Source organism: Giraffa tippelskirchi, chromosome 7 (assembly GCF_054371585.1).
Source record: "Giraffa tippelskirchi isolate mGirTip1 chromosome 7, T2T-mGirTip1v1.2.pri, whole genome shotgun sequence".
Lineage (NCBI taxonomy): Eukaryota > Metazoa > Chordata > Mammalia > Artiodactyla > Giraffidae > Giraffa > Giraffa tippelskirchi.
Genome location: NC_137281.1, coordinates 91,499,186 through 91,519,008, shown reverse-complemented (window position 1 = coordinate 91,519,008; position 19,823 = coordinate 91,499,186). Strand labels below are relative to the sequence as shown.

The window sequence follows — 19,823 nt, the reverse complement described above, 5'->3', positions numbered from 1 at the left end:
GGGCTTGAGGTCCGGCTACGCTTTGGTTCAGAGCTTTGCCGCATTGGTAGGCGGCCGTTGCCATGACGGCCCAAGGGAGTCTGGTGGCTAACCGAGGCCGGCGCTTCAAGTGGGCGATTGAACTGAGCGGACCTGGAGGAGGCAGCAGGTGAAGTGCTGGGCAAAGCTCGATATCAGAGCTTTCACTGTAGAACTACCCCAGAGGAATAGGACCTGAGCCCTCAGGCACAACTCTAAAAAGACGACTCCTGGGGAGCTGACGGCTTCTCTGCCGTGGAGGTTTCTGTGTCCAAAGGATGCTTATTTCATCCCTCCCAGTAGGCCAGGATCTAACGAAACCACGGGAGGGCTTGGTCTAGTGTAGGTAGATGCATCTGAGGATCTTTATTCCTATGATGAGAACAGGAAATGTGGGATATGAAGTGTGGGAGGCTACAGCCTTAGTTTTTTTTGGTTTGGTCTGTAGGGGCCGAAGTGACCGAGGCGGTGGCCAGGGAGACTCGCTGTACCCAGTTGGTTACTTGGACAAGCAAGTGCCTGATACCAGCGTTCAAGAGACAGACCGGATCCTAGTGGAGAAGGTACAGAGGTATAGCTGTAACCATAGTCCTTGGGCCGGTTCTGAGCTACACACCTACCTTCTTCCAGGCAGCACATGGATATCTTACTGAAGATGGCCCTTATCCCGAATATTTGGTAGCTAAACTGCTTGAGATAAGTGTTACATTAGTTGACCGTATCAGCTCCAAATTGCTAATTGGAAAAATAAAAGACGGTTGAAGATAAGGTATAATGAAGTAGGTTGAAAATTATCTATTGGGGCAGTGCATTCCAGTTGAAGTCCTTTTTCTACTCTGGTACCTCTTAGACCACTCATCCAGTCTGTCAGAGTAGTCTGTTGGTTCAAATAGATTAAAAATCTTATTTCTTATTGCTTTAATCTATCATCCTAGTCTAAGTCACTCCATCTCCTACCACTTTCCCTTTTGTTCACTTCTGTCCCTAGAATGGCCTCCTTGCTGCTTCTTAAATATGCCAGGCAACTATTTCAGGCTTTTTGTACTTGTTCTTCCCTTTTTCCCCCAGATTCCTTTATGATTTGCTGTCTCATCACCTTTATGTTTCTCAGATGTTACTTTTGTAGTGAAGTCTACCCTCATGGTACTCCTTGTCTTATTTTCTTACTTTATATTTCTCCATATCATTCATATATTTTATTATTTCTTTTCACGGTTTTAAGCTCTATGAGAGCAAGATGTTTGTCTCCCAAGTGCCTGCAACAGTGCCTGACACTTTTTTCCCTCTCAGCCTTAATACTGCTTATCAAAAAGCCCCTTTGGCTTTCTTGATATAGAGCAAATTTCATTAGTTTCTGCTCTCACTTTGATTTCCTTCCTTTCCATTTCCTTGGGTCTAATTTATTATTCTTCTGATTTCTTGAAATAGTTGCTTAGATACTTTTAGTCTTCTAATATGTATTTAAGGTGTAAATTTCTCAAAGCTCTGGGTCTTACAGTTTTAATATATGGTATTTTTGTTATCAGTTAGTATTTATATTTTCCCCTGACATTTCTACTGTGACTAGTGGATAATTTAGAGCACATTTGTTCCTTCTAAGACAGGAAAAATTTTCTAGTTATCTTTTTGTTACTGATTTCTAGCTCAGTTACATTATAACCAAATAATATGCTTTATATGACTTGAGTTCTTTGAGAGTTATTGACATGTTCTCCATGGCTCAGTTGTCAGTTTTTGTAGATGTCCCATCTGTGTTTCAAAAGAATGTAAATTCTGTATCTGTTAGGTGCAGTGTTGTATGTCAGTTGGGTTAATAATGTCATTCACATCTTATATATCTTGATTTGTCTGTTAGTAAATAAGGTGTGCTGATCTACCATTATGTGGATTTTATCTAGTTCTTCAGTTGTACATGGGACAATGATAGGTGCAGAAGTATAAGAACAAGAGTAGGGAAGTCTTTTCTTTACCTAAAGTCATGGGGAAAAAATGGTATCTGGAAAACCCATAGGGAAAAACATAAAATAGTGAAGATGTCTTATCTTTAGTAGACAAGCAAGGTTCCTGTGGCAAAGTGAGAGAAGGGCAGAGGTGGTGGAATTGAGGAGTTAGCTCAGAAGCACAGAACTGGGAATTGTGTTCATTTGACTTTAACGTCAGTGATATGGTAAAGGTGGAACTAAGGATAGTAATCAGTGGTTAAAACTGTGTTTTGTTTTAGCGCTGCTGGGACATTGCCTTGGGTCCCCTGAAACAGATTCCCATGAACCTCTTCATCATGTACATGGCAGGCAATACAATCTCCATCTTCCCTACTATGATGGTGTGTATGATGGCTTGGCGACCCATTCAGGCACTTATGGCCATTTCAGCCAGTAAGTATTTATTTTTTTTTTTTGCCAGTAAGTGTTCTTGAAATAATAATGCACCCTAACTAAGCTTTAAGAATCACAGGCAAATTCTTGGGCAAAACTCACTGTAAATCTTTGGCACAGCTTGCTCTTGGCTAGTTGCAGTAAGAGTGTGTGCAGGGTGGTGATGGCAGTGGTGGTGGCATGGAGGGGAAAATGGTACTTGTGGGTTTTTGTTCACCTTTAATGGTTCTAATTTGCTATCTTAGTATGGGGCTGTTTGTATTATTTACATTAATATATGGCCTGATTCATACTGAAGAAAAAGTTGTTTTGGTTTTTGACACTTTCTGTTACCCCAACAGCTTTCAAGATGCTAGAAAGTTCAAGCCAGAAGTTTCTTCAGGGTTTGGTGTATCTCATTGGGAACCTTATGGGTTTGGCATTGGCTGTTTATAAGTGCCAGTCAATGGGACTGTTGCCTACACATGCATCAGATTGGTTAGCCTTCATTGAACCCCCCGAGGTAAGGCAAAAGGAAAGTTAAATTTGGGGCAGCTCTAATGTACAGTAAATAGCTGACCTATTTGATGGTGGGGGATCACAGTTGCTATTAGAGCTCATTTCTTAAATAAGATCCACTAGGAATTTGAGAGTTGTTATTTTTAAAAGATAAAGTAAAATAGAGCTTGTGGTTAAAGTAGTAAGTACTCAATTCAGGAAGTTATTTCAACACTCATTCACCATCAACCTATTTACTTTTTCGTTTCTCAGAGGATGGAGTTCAGTGGAGGAGGACTGCTTTTGTGAACTTAAGAAAGAAGCACCTGGTACCTATATATCTGGATTCTTTATGCCCAGTGGCTCCTTCTCAGCTTATTAACCCTTAACATTATCTCCTGCTGAAAAGAACCAAAAGCTTTTTTCTCCATGGTGAAAGACAATGTATGTATCACTACAAACACAAAAAAACTGTACCACAACTCTTGACTGAAAATAAGGTAGAAAATTTTATTTATGTTTCCAGTATAGAGCAAAACAACAAATAAAACTATGACTATGTAAACAAAAGAATGGTTGCTGCTAAATCAAGAACCACAGCAGCATCTCCTTTTAATAAATTAAATGGTTGAGAACAATACTTAAAAAACGTTGCACAAGTTTTCCTTAAATCTATTCTTCTTAATATTTCACTTCTATTTAATACAAGCTGGGACATAAAAACTGTTGGAGATACTTGCAGAAGATGTGAATTCAGATCATACATGATGAAAAGAAAAATAAACCAGACCAAAAAGCGCATAAAATGCTTACAGTGTAATTGCTACTTTAATATCCACAAAAATGGATTTTTAACACGTTTGGGGGAGTAAGGATTGGCAGGATTGCTGGGGCAACAGGAATCTGAGGCAACGGAAGATATAAAGTGGTGATCTTCCCTCCCGAGAGGAACTGGGAACCTGTCAAACAGATGCTGCGATTCAAACTTCAGTTTTAAGATAGCTATGCAATGCAGAGGGCCAGCAATTAGAAAATGAATATTGTCATAACCTGCCCTGGTAAAGTCATAGCTAAGACTTAAAAGCTGGATCTCATTCAAAAAGCAGGAAGATGTCTTTCCTTTTACTTCCTGCTTAAAACACAAAGCCCCCTCCCCTAAGATGCATTCTCTCGTCAAGTTTTCAGTATTGCTTTATTTGCAGTGATTAAAAGAGACGACGCTTTGTAGACAACATAAGTGACACATAGACATGAAATGTTCTAGGCAGAGATGAGTTTAAGTCTGGCCCAATAACCACTTCCCCATGTAACAGTGATTGTTTTAGGGACGCAGTAGGGGCTATATTAGCAGCCACTAATTCCATTATCCCTTTAAAGGATTCTTACAGAGCTCCAGCCACAAAAAGCTCTTCTAAAAACTGACCTTATTTTCTGCCCACATTTTTTCTATATGGAAAAAAATACATATATATCACTTTGGCCAGAGGTGTGTGTAAATATAAAGGAATTCCTGGGTAAGCTGACTTTAGAGCATGGGTCATTAATAGCTTGGGTCCTCGGGGACTTGTTCTGCTACTGCTGGACTCGACTCAGCAACGGAGTGTTGCAATGGAAGTTGTAAACAATGCTTCTACCCTCTGCAGGAACCAGCAGGAAAAAAAACCAAAAGACTTACAACAGGCTACCTGACTAAGCTTGGACATTTAAAGAAGAGGAAAAGGAATAAATCAAAATGACTCAAATTTCTTAAGTCATATTGAAGAGTTTTTCTCCTCTGTCCATAAGGGTCAGAATAGTCTGCAGACTGGAGCAAAGCAGCTTGCTCCATATCCTACTGGTAATCAGAGTGGCACTATTTATCATTCATAAAATGAATTTCAAAAGCAGCCATGAATACAAGCAAGATAGAAATACCCTACCTATCCTGAAAATAAATGAAGACTTCACATAAATTACCACTCAGCCACACAGAGTAGCTTCCCTATGCTTGAAAGTCAGATGTTGTGTGATCGTTAAGTTAGCAAATAAGCGAAGTTTGCACAAGTTATTTTCTTGACACATTTTGAGCTTTCTGAAAACAAATAGCAAAAGACTGTTAACTTGGATAATTTTTTAGTACAGATCCAAGTTTCTGCAGTCAGAATGAAGAATTGAAAAAAAAAAATACTCATACTTTGAGCACTGAGGCGCATGCCTCAGGTCTTCACTATGGCTTTGGGAATAAGTCCACAGGTTTCTTAAAGAAGTTTCTTGTATCAGGCCATTGCCAATTATACACCACTTCAGTGAAGCAGGTAAGAAGAATAGCAGCAGCTCAGTAACTTTGGCACTATGGAAGGAGTATGGCTCTAAACTTCAAATTCCACCGCTGGATTCCCCCTTTGAAGGATAGTCCAAAGGTTTAGGGAAGGATTTTTGCCAGTCTTCCTAGCGTTTGTTCCTATGATTTTTGATCTGTGCCTATAACCCAGAGGACATAAAAGGGAGAAGGAAAGGAGGATCTGTTGGTCGATATGCATTATCATCTATGTTTCTTGGATAACAGCTTATGTATTTTGCCCGTATCACATAGGTAACTACAGACTGTATTTATGCAGACCTTGATTGATACCTTTTGGAGTTCCCTTAGTTTGTCCATTTGAAAAGAACCTAGAAGAATTTTTACTCAACCTTCTAAAAAACAATTTCCATGGTAACAGTGCCTGTATTACAATCTTAACCACACAATGGGTTTTGAAAAACAGCTGAAATATATAATATAGTATGTGTACCTAAACATATTTTGGGGGAATCTTGTTTCGGAGGAAGTAGAGGCTGCAGTTCCATGTTTCAGTTTTTACATATTAGTACCCTAATATCAAATTAAGAGTCCTGGAGAGCAGTGGAGGCACTGACGAAAGTTTTCATCTTGGCCTGCCACAGTTACCTACAGAAAGATGTAAGATCCCCATGTACTTGGCCATGAATTCCTTAGTATGATGAGGCTGTCTCTCTCTGGCTGTTACCCCCATGGTGTCATCATTGAATCATGACTTCTAAGACTCATCTTTAATGTTAGATGTGTACTTGTGTATTTGCCTTTTGACTTCAGTTGAATTTCTAGCATCTCTTTTACCAATTTATTTTATTGGTTTAGTTTGTTCATCCTAACTTGCCTTCATCTGATACAGGCATGGCTTGTAGGACTTGAGCATTGTTCTGATGCTGAGGGAAGATCTGCTTCTTTAAGGACAGCAGGTCATATGGTAGTGAAGAACAGATCGGTTTGTACTTTCCTGCACAAGGACTTGAGGCTCAGCTCATTAAGAGTTCAGCATGACGTATACAGAATACAGGTCTCTAGTTGATGGGAGTGGTAATGAAGAGCTGGCACTTCCATGGAGGATAGAAGCCTTTTCAGAAGGTGAGGCCAAGCAGAGTCATTCAGGAGTAGATTATGAATAAATGGTGATCACTTCACTGCCACCACCTCGGACAAGAAGGACTCGCTCTAGTCCTTCAGTGAGTACTTCTAGGAACTCCATGTCTTCAGAAATTGTCAAGGAGACAAGTAAATAGGAAAAGAGCATTCTTTACCACCTGGCAACAGGATAATCTGAGTTTATCTGACTACAAAGCTGAAAAATCAACAGGCTTTATTATTATATAGTCAGAACTGGAGAAGTATGAACTCTGGATTCAATTCAGTTCTGTGAAGTAATCTGGGGATCTAGTCTCTTGGCATAAATAATATCAATGCAAAACTCTTACCCACTTGATAGCTTTTTTTTCCTGTTATTTTAAAATGGGGGAAACCCACAAGTAATGTGTTATTAGCACACAGTAAATGAGCCAAAAGGGAGAAAAAGCCACAACAGGGTAGCTTGTAAGATTCCAAGAGAGAATCCAAGTAATTTCCAAGTGCACCTCCTCAAGTTACATTTTTCCCCTGCCACTTCTTTTTTTTTTCACTGAAATACAGATGATTTACTCTTTGTTTTCTTTTAATCTCTTTTCCTTAATGGTACTTGTAGAAATGGACCAGTCTTTGCTATTTCAGTGCTGAAGGGGTCCCATAAAAACAGTCCTGGAATTAGAGTATGAGGATGAACCCCTGTCCTTTCTCCTCAGTTAGAGGAAGTTCCCCTTTAACAGCTTCTCCCCTAACTTCATCCAGAAGAGAGAGACTCTGTGAAGTGGGAAGAGCCTGGAGAGGGGAAAGGATATGGTGTTCCATTTCTAAGATGATCAGAAATGGTTCTATATACTGAACGTTAAAAGGCATTGTACAGATATACCACCTAAAAAATCTGTTAAGGGTTCAGAGAACATTACATCCAACTCCCCCAAAGAAGCATAGTATCACTACTTAGTAAGGATCCTTGCCTGAGACTTTTAACAGTCTTCCCTTCTCATGAGGGGAAGTCACAGACAGTGACCTTTATAGTTACTTAGTGTCTCATCTAAAACACATTTTAGATTTTCCCTGCCAGCAATTCTGCTCAGAAAGGATACAGTTTTCGTCACCCTCAGGGTTTCGGGGTGGCCCTGGCATATTCAACAAAACCAGCTTTGCTTCATGGGACTTGTTAACTATAACCTCATTGAGTTTCACTGCTGTATGCATCCGCCTCACATTGGACTGGTCCCTGGAAGGGAAGAGTGAGGGGTTAGAAACAGAAGTGGGTTATGGCAAAGAGAAAACTAAGGCATACTGTCAACTCTAAAAAACTTGAGATATTAGAGGTTTTTTGCTTTGAATATGAGTAACATAATGAACAAATGACTGCCTTATAATATTGATATCATAGGTTTTCTCATTCTGTGTTTGCTTGTTTTATACCAGGAACACAGTATGGACAGGAAGAAAGATGGTGAGTTTGTATACAATATTAATTGGTGGCTGGTACGCATAGGCAAACAACAGAAAGATGGCTGGATCTGGGGTGAAATGAAGACTAGATTCCATCCTGTGTACCCAAGCAAAGTCACATCTGTGGCACTAACGGGGATACTATGTTAGGTTTGAGTTGGAAACTTACGGACGCATGTTAAGCAGGTCCTGAAACCCTTCCATTGACTTGGCCTTTTGTCCCCGAGATGCCATATACTTGTCTTTCGTCCACGTCATGTGCACCTTCTCCTGATAAGTCTCTGTCTCATCATCCTCATCAGAGCCAATGCTGGTCAGTCGTAGCATTGAGTTCCGATCTTTCACCAGCTGTGCCTGGGGAAGACCCAACACAGCTATGAACACTATACCTGTTTTCTCTCATGCATCATCTTTAATTAGTTTAAAATGTGGTTACTGTAGAGTAACTAATAAAGCGAGTGAGAAAGAATCTGTCCTGCTGTGAGAAGAATACCCTCATCCCTTTCAGTGAAAGGCCTCCCAGGCCAGGATGAGGCCGACGCGGCCTCACCTCTCGGTCTCGCTCCGTCTTGGACAGGCGCATGTGCCGCAGCATCTGGGACCTCTGCTCCATCATCAGGGTGCGCTCGTAAGTGTAAGCAGATATGTCACTGTCGTGCTGCCGTACAGACCACACAGATAAGCACAATAAGCTTCAAGGAATAAGCAATAAGCACAAAGGAAAAAGAAACACATACTTTCGTTTCCACTCACTAAACCAGAGCAACTATCACAATATCAACCTAGGTTTCAGTTTTTGTTCAGTCATTGAGCTACATAAAACAATATTGTAGCCTGTAGATCAAATCCAGAGCTCAGAGTCTTTTCCACAATCTAACAATTACATATGTGTTTACTTGAAACATAAAACACAAAATCCTGTTATTTTAATACTGCCAAGTTAATAAAAAAAAAAAAAGAAGCTAGTGACTTTAGCATTAATATATGAAACAATAAAACTGTATTAAGAAGACAAGACTCTGGCAGAAATAGAAGGACTATGTAATAAACAAGAAAGCAAAACTAAAAACTGCCACCAAATACACACCACATATGCACTTATACTTATCTAGATCAATATACTAGAGTTTTGTTGGAACTAAGGGATTAATCCACATTTGCAGCTGAAGAAATTCCCAAACTAGAAGAGATTCTAGAATGACAGGGTGGGACATGGGGGAAGGGTAGCTTCTCTGATCTCAAACTCAGCTTTCTCACCATCTCTACCACTTCCACCTCTGCCTCAATGCGAAGGTGATATAAGAAGGTGGCCAGGTCCTTCTTCATCTGAATACTGTTGTCTTCTAGCTGGGCTACTGTGAAGATCCGTATGCTGCATTTTCGCCACACCTGAGAAAGCACCATATATATATGGGAAATTAAATGCAAGGAAGCAGAAAAAGAGCTATTCAAATGGCATTTTGGCCTAGAACAACCTTGAATAGTATCAGGGTATTTGTTCCTTGCTTCTTACTTGCTATATTATTGTACTTGGGCAGAAGTTTGACTATGGAACACATTAAATACAGTTTAAAAGAGTTTTTATTTAATAACAAGAAAAAAACTGGCAAAATGGAAAAGATAGAATGTGATACATTAATATGGTGCTTTAGTCAGATAGCATGCTAATGACACTGTGCAGACTATACTATTTATTTTTTTTTCCTATGGCAAAAAAAAGTTTATTAAGGAACAAAAAGAACAGGAAAAAAAATACCTCAAGGGAGAGGTGGGCCAAGCCAAGACAGACACTGGCTATATTTACTATTTTAAATCTCAGTCTTACCAAAGGATGAGCAAGACACATATACATACCTCTTAGGTTTCCAGCACTTTGCTCTTTTTTAACAGGACATGTTCACTTGTTAATGTTTTTTTCACAAGGGCTCATATGGAGCTTAATAAACTTGCTGAATTTCCCTTGGAGATGGTTAGATATTAACTACACAGAAAACTATTTCTCATAAGGTTGAACCTGGGATCATGGAAGGCCAAGAATAATCCCCAACATTTCTAAGCCCCAACATTATAGAATGAAAGGAAAAAACTGTCTCATGAACCAACCAGGACAGAAGTTGAGGGAGAGAGACTTTTTTTAAAAAGGTGTCAAAATACCTTATGCTGTTTCAGTAGGAATGGTAATAGCATGAGCATCCCCCCATCATGCACAATCCACCACACATCAATGTTGCCCTCAGAAAACTGCTCCACATTGCTGGGAAAGAAGGAGATGTTTTTGGCCACCAGCAGGGCCAGGTGGGCAGCAGTTGTCACTCGAACTGTGCCTAGAGAAAAAATAGAGAATTGGGATAAGCAGAGATGAATCCTCAGGCTTGCCTTGCTTCCTACCATGTCAGCAAAGAAAGGGTAACGGCCTTTTACAGTCCTTCGAGTAGGGTGTCCTGTTTATACAGTAGGTTATACCAAATCAAGTAACAAAAGTTATTAATAAAAATCTGAGTAGCTAACAGAATTAGACTGAGACCCATGATTTACATCACTAGGTGTATTCTGATTACTATATTTCTAAGGGGGGGGTATGTGAATTTGGGAGATTTTGCTGCTGAAAAACACTTCCTCCAACTCCTGTGAGAATGCCAATGTGGGAGATCACACATGGAAATATGACAATTTCAGAGATAATTCCTAACATAAGACTTGGCAAGATAAACAGCTGATGAACATTATGTGAGGCTGGAGGAGGTGAGCAGAATCAGTTACTACTACTAATAGTTATTTGTGCTCTGTCTGCTCATTCACTCAGTCATGTCTGACTCTTTTTGACCCCACAGACTGTAGCCCACCAGGATCCTCTATTCATGGAATTTTCCAGGCAAGAACACTGGAGTAAGTTGCCATTTTTTCCTCCAGGGGATCTTCCCAACCCAAGGATCAAACCTGTATCTCTTGCACTGGCAGGTGGATTCTTTACCACTGTGCCTCCAGGGAAGCCCAACAGTTATTTAGGTGCCCTTATAAGGCTGTTTCAGCAATGGCAGAATTTCTACTGTTGGAGGCTGGAGCATGGGGTCAGAGTATATCCTCTATTTGGGCCCTCAAGACAGTACAAGAAGTGGTTGTACCAATGAAAGTCTTCCAAGCTCGCGCGTCTTCACTTTGGCGCCAGCCATTCGGCCATCCCATTACCACTGTGTTGTGCTTCATGCCCCCAAGGCCACATGACTGGATGAGGTGGGAAATGCCCTCCCTCAGTTTGGCAGCCACCACCAGCTGGGAGAATCCTTTCACCTTCTCTGCCTCCATTAGATGCTTTATGGTCTGAAAGAGAGAACCAGAACCTCAAAACTAGATTCCTTTACCCTGGGTCTTTTAAATTCTTACTTCTTCTCCATATCATATTCCCCTCCTCTTTCCAAACTCTGCATAAGATCGTATCTCGTACAGAACAATTTTAAAAGTTTCATTTATCCCAATGAAATTTTATTGTCCTTTGCTTGTTCACTTTCTAGGTGCTTACTACATACGTAGACAGTTGTCTACATGCAGCTCCTCTACCTTTCCCTCCCTTCTTTTCCTTCTAACATACCAAACAAATTGAGAACAGGGATCTTCACAAAGCGAACATTCAGTATTCCTTAATGGTCCAGGGTTAGTGTGAACATAATCTTCCTGCCTCAGTGTCAGTCTTGCTCTGACTCATATTACTCGAAATTCAATACGACGATTCAGTTTCACTTCAGAATTTTCTCAGGTATGTTTTATTTTTTTGTTTCTCCTATTTCCACAATCCTTTTGATATTTTAATGGTAATTGTTAATGATATTTGTATTTCTTTTACTTCACTCTCTTGGTGGAATAGTGAAGGGAATAATGGTATGGAAAATGGATATGGTTTTCCCAGAGGCACAGATTAAGTCAGGGTGTATCTAGATTAATCACTGTCTCTTGATTTCCAATACTGTGCTTTTTATTTATTTTTATGATCATTCTGGACTAATGTTTCTTCAGCACTTCCAGTTTTAGTGTTTCAAAACTAAACATTTCATTTCATTACAAAATGAAATCCAGTCAATTAAAAAAATTTTTTTATTACATTTACTTGTTTATTTACACTGTGCTGGGTCTTCACTGCGGCACTCAGACTTCTCTAGTTGTGGCATGTGGGTCTAGTTCAATGACCAGGGATTCAACCCTGCCCCTCTGCATTGGAAGCATGGGGTCTAAGCTGCTGGACCACCAGGGAAGTCCCTCAGTAAAATTTTTAAGATGCAATTGAAACTTCCCCAGGGTAGTTCTATCTATTGCTTATGATAAATATTAGAGTGGAAACTACTTTCTTCTTCAGAAAGAACTTTAATCCCCATAAGCTAATCAGACTTGGCAAAAGAATCCTGGTTCTGATACCATGTATTAAGATTAGTAAAGAGGATGAAAATGTGCTCATTGCTCCTTGGTGTCACAACTAGATTGAAAGGAATTATCACCATGGTTCAAGGGATGATTTATTTATGTGACTTCTCTCAGGGCTGAGTCAATGTCTGCAGTCTATTTGGAAATAGTGCTTAGCCTTGATAATCTTATAGTTTAGAAAGTTTTTAAATGGGAAGAATAAATTATTATCTTCTGGTTCACCTTATTATTTGGGAGAATATGACCATTCAAGTCAACACAAGAAGGACACCTCCTAGGTTGCTCAGGAAAGGGATCAACTTAGAAATCTGAGGTCTTATGATTCAGCTGCACAAAACCATAAGCTAAATTAAATTCTACTAGGTCATTAAGCCTTGACTCATACCTGCTCAGCAGCTAAAGCTTCACCATAGTTCTCCAGGAAGTTCCCAACGATGACAGAGCCCACAATTGTGAGACCCTTTCCTGCCTTAAGCTGTGAAGCAAAGGTGAGGAGGCGAGGATGCTTGACGTGTAGGTCTTCATCTAGTTTCAGCAATACAAGCAACTGAGGCCTGCAAAGAGGGGGATGGTAGGATGAGAAAACACTTTGATCTGAGGACAGAATGACAATCCTACCCTTCAATTTAGGAGATCTGCATAAAACATATAATTTGACAGAAGGAAGAGATTAGAGAAAATGATGAGGCTATACAGTCATTCTGAATTTTCCCAGTATTATCTCAAGTTGATCAGTCTTGAAGGAAGAATGAAAAGGGCAGAAGTCTAGATCATATAACTAAAAGGGCACAGAGATCAAGGATTTAGAATCAGTCAAAACAGGTCCATTACACAAATTCCTTGAATCACATGATTTCCTTATGCTATAATGAATGAAGTACACAATTCTGTGTGGCAATTCTGTTGATTTTTTTTACCTCCAGTTTTTAGTGTGTGGTGGTCCTTCTTCCAGCCTAAGCAAAGCAAATCGGGCCGCACTGAGGGACAGCCCGCGGATACCATCACCCCATTCTTTCTCAGCTCTGAGAGAAAGAGGCGAAAAGAGCAGAGACAGATTTAAAATCTAGCAAGTATAACTTCAAAAACTAAAGTTTACTTTTTCTTTATCTAAAAGTAACATACAAAGTAGATTAAAACTTGTATTAGCTATTTATATGATGCTCACTACTAACACAATGAACCCACTGTATGCAGATCAACACTACCCTCTATCAACACACTGCACTGTACAACAGTCCAGAATAAAGGCTGAGAGGGTCACTCACTTGTCCTGCAATGTAACTGTTGAAAAGCAAGAATGCTAAATAGCAATTTGGATTAGGAAATTACTACAGATCCAAAGTTCAATTATTTCAAAAATAATGCACAGAAAGCAAAACTCAATGTAATCTAAATCAGAGTGTTCTTTATTCCTAATTTGAGCAAGTTGTTAATGAAGTTGTTACGAAGTTATTCAGGACTGATTTCTTTTTCATCTCAGACACAATTCTTTGCCTGAAGAGATAAGCAAGAATATTTATATTTGTTTAATACTAATCATTATTATTTCAGTACCTCCTTTTATTTTTTCATTGATCCATATTTTCTCAATAGGTTCCCCTTATGATCAAAATTTAGGTACAGGTGAATGAAGTAATCTGGATCCCTAATGCAACTTTCACTGGTATGGCTCTAACCAAACTAGCCAGTTTCCATAGTTTTAGCATCGATCAAGATTGTATCGACAGACTCACCCTTGGTACTCGATGTATTTGTAGATCATACCAGCTATTACCATAGCTACAATGGCATAATACCAGGAAGAAATGAACATCAGAGCCAGACAGATACTCATACCCATGAAAGAGAGTGCCCTAGAAAATTAAAGACAAAAACAGATCAAAAAATGGTTTTTCTAAGCAGCTGTAAGAGAAGCCTGTGATAGAGGTGCTTCTTAAACTGGTTAAAAATTATTTTTTAAAACTCCAATATGTTGTAGACAGAACCTCTGTAAAATGCAGTAAAACTGAATTACTAGAAAAAAATGTTATATGTTTGGATGCCATGCCAGTGTCAAATTGGTATAAAAGTTTCTAAACATTCTTTCCTGTGTGTTGGGGGTGGGGGTGGGGGGGCTGTGCCATGAGGCATGCAGGACCTTAGTTTCCCTGACCAGGGATTGATCCCATTCCCCCTGCAGTGGAAACACACAGTCTTAACCACTGGACCACCAAGGAAGTCCTTTTTTCTTAGTATTTATAGTTGTCTTTATCATGGATTGGCAACAGTCAGTAGACCTGCACTGAGCCCCAAAGCATCCTTGAAAAGAAAGTGAATGTGTTAGTTGCTCGGTCATGTCCAACTCTGCGACCCCATGGTCTGTAGTCCACCAGACTCCTCTGTCCATGGGATTCTTCAGGGAAGAATACCGGAGTGGGTTGCCATTCCCTTCTCCAGGAGATCTTCCCGACCTAGGGACTGAAACCACGTCTCCCACATTGCAGGCAGATTCTTTACTGTTTGAGCCACAGGGAAGCTGCTTAGTGCTGACGTTTCCCATTGCTGGAAAAGTACATAAATGAACCGGGATGCTACAAAAGTCATCTGCAGTTACAAGGACAATTAATACCTACATGGCAAAGCAGGGATGGGACACGTAGTCAGAATTATTAACAACTCTATGATCTTTAGAAAAAAAGCGTTTCATGTGAATATTTCTAAAAACTTTATGAAAATTTATTCGCATACCTGCATAACCCACTGAAAAAAAATCTGCCATTAGTTTCCTTACTTTACCTAAGGAACTTGGAAGAAAATAATGAAATTCTTGTTTTGATCAAATAAATTAGATAGACAACTACATTTACTGAAGTTGTTCTGTGTAAAGAATGAACTAAGTTGTATGACAAATTTCAAAAAACAAACAGAGCAGTTGTTAATCTGGAGAAGATTAGATCCAATGAATGAAAATATAGGGTGTAAAGAGAAAGAGGAAAAAATAACAAAAGCAACTGGTAACACAAAAAACGTTCATAATGAACTTTTAACTAACATTAAATCTAGAAAGAGGATAAAAGGTATTAAGATCTGTTGATGATCTAAAATTGTGCCAGATAAAGGTCACATCACTACCCAACCCTGATAAGTGAAGCTAGAAAAAAAAAGGGATCAAGGAAAAAGTCAGGAAAGAGGAATCTACAAACAAGTATATAATAGGACATATTAAAGAACTTCTTGCTATGAAAGAAAAGAAATGGGATGGTAGCTAAAAATGTGATAGCTCCTTTAAGGACTGAGATGTGAACACAACAGCAACAGCGGTAGCAACATTTCATTAAGAGCTTTACTACGTAACAGGCACTGTGCTAAGCACTTTAGATTATCTCAAAACAATCCTGTGAGATAGATAATACGATTAGTACCATTTTATTAATGAATAAAATGAAATTTTATGTGGTTATATACTTTGATGAAAGCTACAAAGCTAGGAAATAGTAGAGCTAAACTTGAACTTAGGTGATCTGATGCCATAGGCTCATACTCCTTTAAAAAAAAAAATACTTACTTGAATGTGTTCTTTTTCTGTCTCTTTTTTAAAAAAATAATTTTATTTATTTATCTATTAATTTTTGGTTGTGCTGGGTCTTCATTGATGCACAGGGCTTTTTCTCTGTTGTGCAGAGGCTTCTCACTGTGGTAGCTTCTCTTGTTGCAGATCACAGGTTCTGGGGCGCTCAGGTTTTACTAGTTGCCAGACGTGGGCTCTAGAGCACAGGCTCAAAAGTTGTGGTGCATGGGCCTAGTGGCTCTGCAGCATATGGGATCTTCCCACACCAGGGATCAAACCCATGGTCCTCTGCATCACCAGGTGGATTCTTTACCACCGAGCCAGCAGGGACACAGCTCATACTCTTTAACTAAATAAAACTGTCATAAGGAAGAGAGTCTGAGAATGAACACTGAGGAAAACTGATGAAGATAAGAGGATAAACGGAAAGAAAGGAAGCTCAAGGCTCAGCTAAGACGTAAACAGGCAATCCGATAAGCGAGAGGTAGGTTATTTAAACTGAGGAACACAGCAGCCTGGAAATATTTATTTCATAGTTTTGACCTTTATTCTCAATTGAGTATTATAAGCTATTATAAAACCATGTATTAAACTTATTTAACTAATTCAACAAAGAAGAAATGAGAGCCTGAACTATGTACTAAAAAAACAACAGTAGGATGGTGGAAATTCATGTGAACACAGGAAGCTAAAACAGACAGTATTAAATAGACGATCAAGAAAAAAACTGGATTGAGAGTTCAGAATCTCCTAGCTTTCAAGTTCAATGATGAGTTCTCACCAATGTGGGGAAGAAGAAAAAAAGCAGACTTACCAGTGATAGTAGCGGAACCGGGGTCTCCAGTTGGGTGTTCGAAGCAATGTTTGCAAGGCACATGCCAAATTCACAAAGAGGTAACACATGAGAAAAAACCTGGCAGAATAAAAAAAGTGCGAGGAATGATTATTATTGTTAAATAATTCTTCAAGGATTATTTTAAATAACTAGAGAGCTTTGCTGTATTTAAAGCCTTGTTCTAGCCCACTAGCCTTTGATTAAGACTAGAGTGTAGAAAAACTTCATCTCCCCACAAACTTGCTCAACCTCCTAAGTTCTCACTCAGTGAAACACACTACCACTTTTTATCCAGTTACTTTGGGGATACTACTCAGTTTCCTCTTTACTACTCAACCTTGTTCCAAATTCACTTATCAAGTCCTATGGATTCCCCCTATTTACAAAACTCTAAACTTCCCCCCCTCTCCTTTCCACCTCTACTCCTATCAGCATAGTTCAGGCTCTCGTTTCTTCTTTGTTGGATTAGTTAAATAAGCTTCCAACTGGCATTGGAAGCTTCCAACTTCCGGCTCAATTTTGGCCTCCTCCTAACCTATCTTTTACACAGAATTCATCATTATGAAGTAGAAATATGACCATTTTGTCCTCAAAGGATTACCCACTACTTTCAGGTAAAAGTTCCAGGTCCTCTGTGATCCACTTCGGCTTACTTCCCTGTTCTGCACTGACCCTACCCGCACCTTCCACTCTCAAAGTCAGACTTCCACTTCTCTGAATGCACTGCACTATTTCATCTCTCAATTCCTTCACACACATTCCCTGCCTGGAATCTCTTTCACCCCTTCACTCACCCCTTCACTTCATGATATAAGCATCACTTCTTCCAGAAAACCTTTCCTGATTCTCAGTCCAGTTAGGTGCACCACTGTAGAGCTCATAGAGCATGCAGTGTTCACCCTGACCACAGTATTCATCACACTAGACAAGGATCACTGGTTTCTTTATCTACCATCAGTTCCCTAAGGTTGTGTCTTAGTCATCTTATGCTTATCCTCAGCATACTGAAAATAACCCAGAGGGCCAGAAAATAAGCTAAGCTTTAATGAAAGTTTTCCCCCTGAAATTATCACAGTATCTGTTCTTTGCAGAAAGGTATAGAAAAAAAAACTTGGGAGGAAATTCACAATCATAACTGCTAACATTTAGCACACCTTGCATATTTTACTGTTTATTATGTTTTTAAAAACATAGATGAGACCACACTGCACCTATCTTTTTTTTTTCCTAGCCACTCTGCGTAGCTTGTAGGATTTCAGTTCTCTGACCAGGGATTGTACCTGTGCCCTTGGCAGTGAAAGCATGGAGTCCTAACCACTGGACCGCCAGGGAATTCCCATGAACCTAGACTTCACATATGCAAGAACAAATGAAGAGAATAATTGGCTCTTACATGGAAAGAATTGGAGCCACGAGATCCAGGGAGGCAATAAGGATTCCCAGTTCTGCAATGGCAGCAGTTAGAAGTAAAGCCCAAGTAGGTTCCCCATTGGCTTTGCTGTGACCAAAAACCTGTAGAAGTGAAGTATCAGACAGATGAGTGTGGGAAAGGTTTGAGTCAATGCTCCCCTATTCCTCTATGCTACGGTTTCAGAGATCTTTAAGATAACAGCATTACAACTGTGGTAGCTTTCAAATACCTTTATTCCACTCACATATAAACTCATACTAGAGATTCAGAGGGCTATACAGAGTCTTGTGCTAAAACCCATCTTCATATTATATGACTCAATAATTTCTAAGGCTATGAAGATAAGTTTCTCCTGAAACCTGAGAAAAAAGGAAGAGGGCATAGGATAGGGTCACTCACCCTCAGGAAGGGTATGATGTTATCCTTGGCTATAGCCTGTAGCAGCCTCGGTGCTCCTGTGAGACTCTGAAGTCCAGCCCCACATGTGGAGAAGAAGGAGCCAATAACAATCACCCACGGGGATGGCCAAGATAAGGTTCCTACCACCAGATTACCTTTCACAGCATCTCCAAACCTGGGAGAGAAATCAGAGTGGGGACGTTTAACCTGGAAATAACTTTAGATGAAAATGCTAGATAGACATTCATTCAATTTTTTCTATTTATAATTTTTTATGCTCACAGATGAGAAGAAAGGAAAAATACTAGTAGCCTGTATGAAGGAAATGAAGAAAGTAAGTTTCAAGCTTTTATTTGGAATGCCAATCAGACACCCTTATGTCTCATAGAGAAAACAGAAACTTAAAATTTTTTTTTATTTTTATTATTTGCCCTCCTTTACTTTTAGTCTTAGTTTTCCAAAAGCTCTTATTGTACAGGAAAATCCTCAGTATTCAGACAAATTCACTGCTTTATTGAAGAATACTTGTTGCATCATATACTACAACATACTGGCCTCTCTTTTGGGGACCTATATATATGTACTTTCTATTGTTAGTTGTGATACACACCTCAGGTGGGTTTTGAGTTTGTAACTGTCTTGGTGCTGTATGGGATGATCAGACATAGTGGAAGAGAGACAGGTAGCTATTACAAAGAAATCAATTACTCACTTGTCTCTGAGGATAACACCTTCAATACATGCACCAAAAAGGACAACGTTGCTTAAATCTAAGACACTGCGAGTCAAGGAAACTGCCATTCACCCTCTAAGATGAACATAAACACTCAGGATATTTCTATCAGTAAAATGAGTGGCTAAATTCACTAGTCTCATAAATTCTTTCTTGAGTTTTAGAGATGAGGAAGGTAGATTATCTGGGTTTCCCTTGTGGCTCAGCTGGTAAAGAATCTGCCTGCAGTGCAGGCGACCTGGGTTTGATCCCTGGGTTGGGAAGATCCCCTGGAGAAGGGAAAGGCTACCCACTCCAGTATCTGGCCTGGAGAGTTCCATGGACTAAGTCCACGAGGTCACAAAGAGTCGGACACGACGGAGCAACTTTTGCAGGTAGATAATCTGGTGTGAAGTGAGGGGGTAGAAAGCAGATATCTTTATTACCAGGATAAAAATACTGATTACCCTTGTTGTATGGCTGTTCCTATACCTAAAACTCAAACTGGATCCATCAAAAGGATACAGACAAAGGAGGTGGTCAGGATGGCGAGGATAGTGCCAATGGGAATGGACTTTTGAGCATCTTTCAGATCCCCAGATCTGTTTGATCCTGCCATGATGCCTTTAAAAAAGGAAAAAAGAACGAGTTAACTTCTTTAGCTCCTGGACACTGATATTCGTACTGCTATCAAAGACTAGAGGAAAATCTAGGAATCCTGAGAATATAGCTTTGTCTCCTAAGAAAAATCCCTTCTGGGGTCTGATCACCTATAAAACAGGCAACA

At 39.6% G+C, this 19,823-nt stretch overlaps 2 protein-coding genes across 11 annotated transcripts in view; one reads left to right on the top strand and one right to left on the bottom strand.

The window, feature by feature from the left end:
- Nucleotides 1-3,519, top strand: EMC4 (ER membrane protein complex subunit 4). 2 transcript variants are annotated; one of them, XM_081507024.1, is made up of 5 exons: nucleotides 1-148; nucleotides 467-581; nucleotides 2,240-2,393; nucleotides 2,735-2,895; nucleotides 3,144-3,519. In XM_081507024.1, the coding sequence occupies exons 1-5, from the start codon at nucleotides 63-65 to the stop codon at nucleotides 3,177-3,179; spliced, it is 552 nt and encodes a 183-aa protein (XP_081363150.1). In that variant the 5' UTR covers nucleotides 1-62; the 3' UTR covers nucleotides 3,180-3,519. The 2 variants fall into 2 exon arrangements, with proteins under 2 accessions (XP_081363150.1, XP_081363151.1); XM_081507025.1 differs by lacking the exon at nucleotides 2,735-2,895.
- SLC12A6 (solute carrier family 12 member 6) overlaps nucleotides 3,356-19,823 on the bottom strand; it is a 94,422-nt gene continuing 77,954 nt past the window's right edge. For all 9 annotated transcript variants that reach the window (XM_081507010.1, XM_081507014.1, XM_081507018.1 and 6 more), the window contains 15 exons: nucleotides 19,562-19,660; nucleotides 19,037-19,094; nucleotides 18,325-18,499; nucleotides 17,908-18,026; nucleotides 16,494-16,592; nucleotides 13,866-13,985; nucleotides 13,050-13,154; nucleotides 12,518-12,686; nucleotides 10,845-11,040; nucleotides 9,877-10,046; nucleotides 8,980-9,111; nucleotides 8,273-8,380; nucleotides 7,892-8,076; nucleotides 7,365-7,498; nucleotides 3,356-6,396 (listed from right to left, as the gene is read on the bottom strand). In XM_081507010.1, coding sequence (XP_081363136.1) covers nucleotides 6,305-6,396; nucleotides 7,365-7,498; nucleotides 7,892-8,076; nucleotides 8,273-8,380; nucleotides 8,980-9,111; nucleotides 9,877-10,046; nucleotides 10,845-11,040; nucleotides 12,518-12,686; nucleotides 13,050-13,154; nucleotides 13,866-13,985; nucleotides 16,494-16,592; nucleotides 17,908-18,026; nucleotides 18,325-18,499; nucleotides 19,037-19,094; nucleotides 19,562-19,660 — 1,961 coding nt within the window. In that variant the 3' untranslated portion in view covers nucleotides 3,356-6,304. The remainder of the gene's footprint in view (nucleotides 6,397-7,364; nucleotides 7,499-7,891; nucleotides 8,077-8,272; nucleotides 8,381-8,979; nucleotides 9,112-9,876; nucleotides 10,047-10,844; nucleotides 11,041-12,517; nucleotides 12,687-13,049; nucleotides 13,155-13,865; nucleotides 13,986-16,493; nucleotides 16,593-17,907; nucleotides 18,027-18,324; nucleotides 18,500-19,036; nucleotides 19,095-19,561; nucleotides 19,661-19,823) is intronic.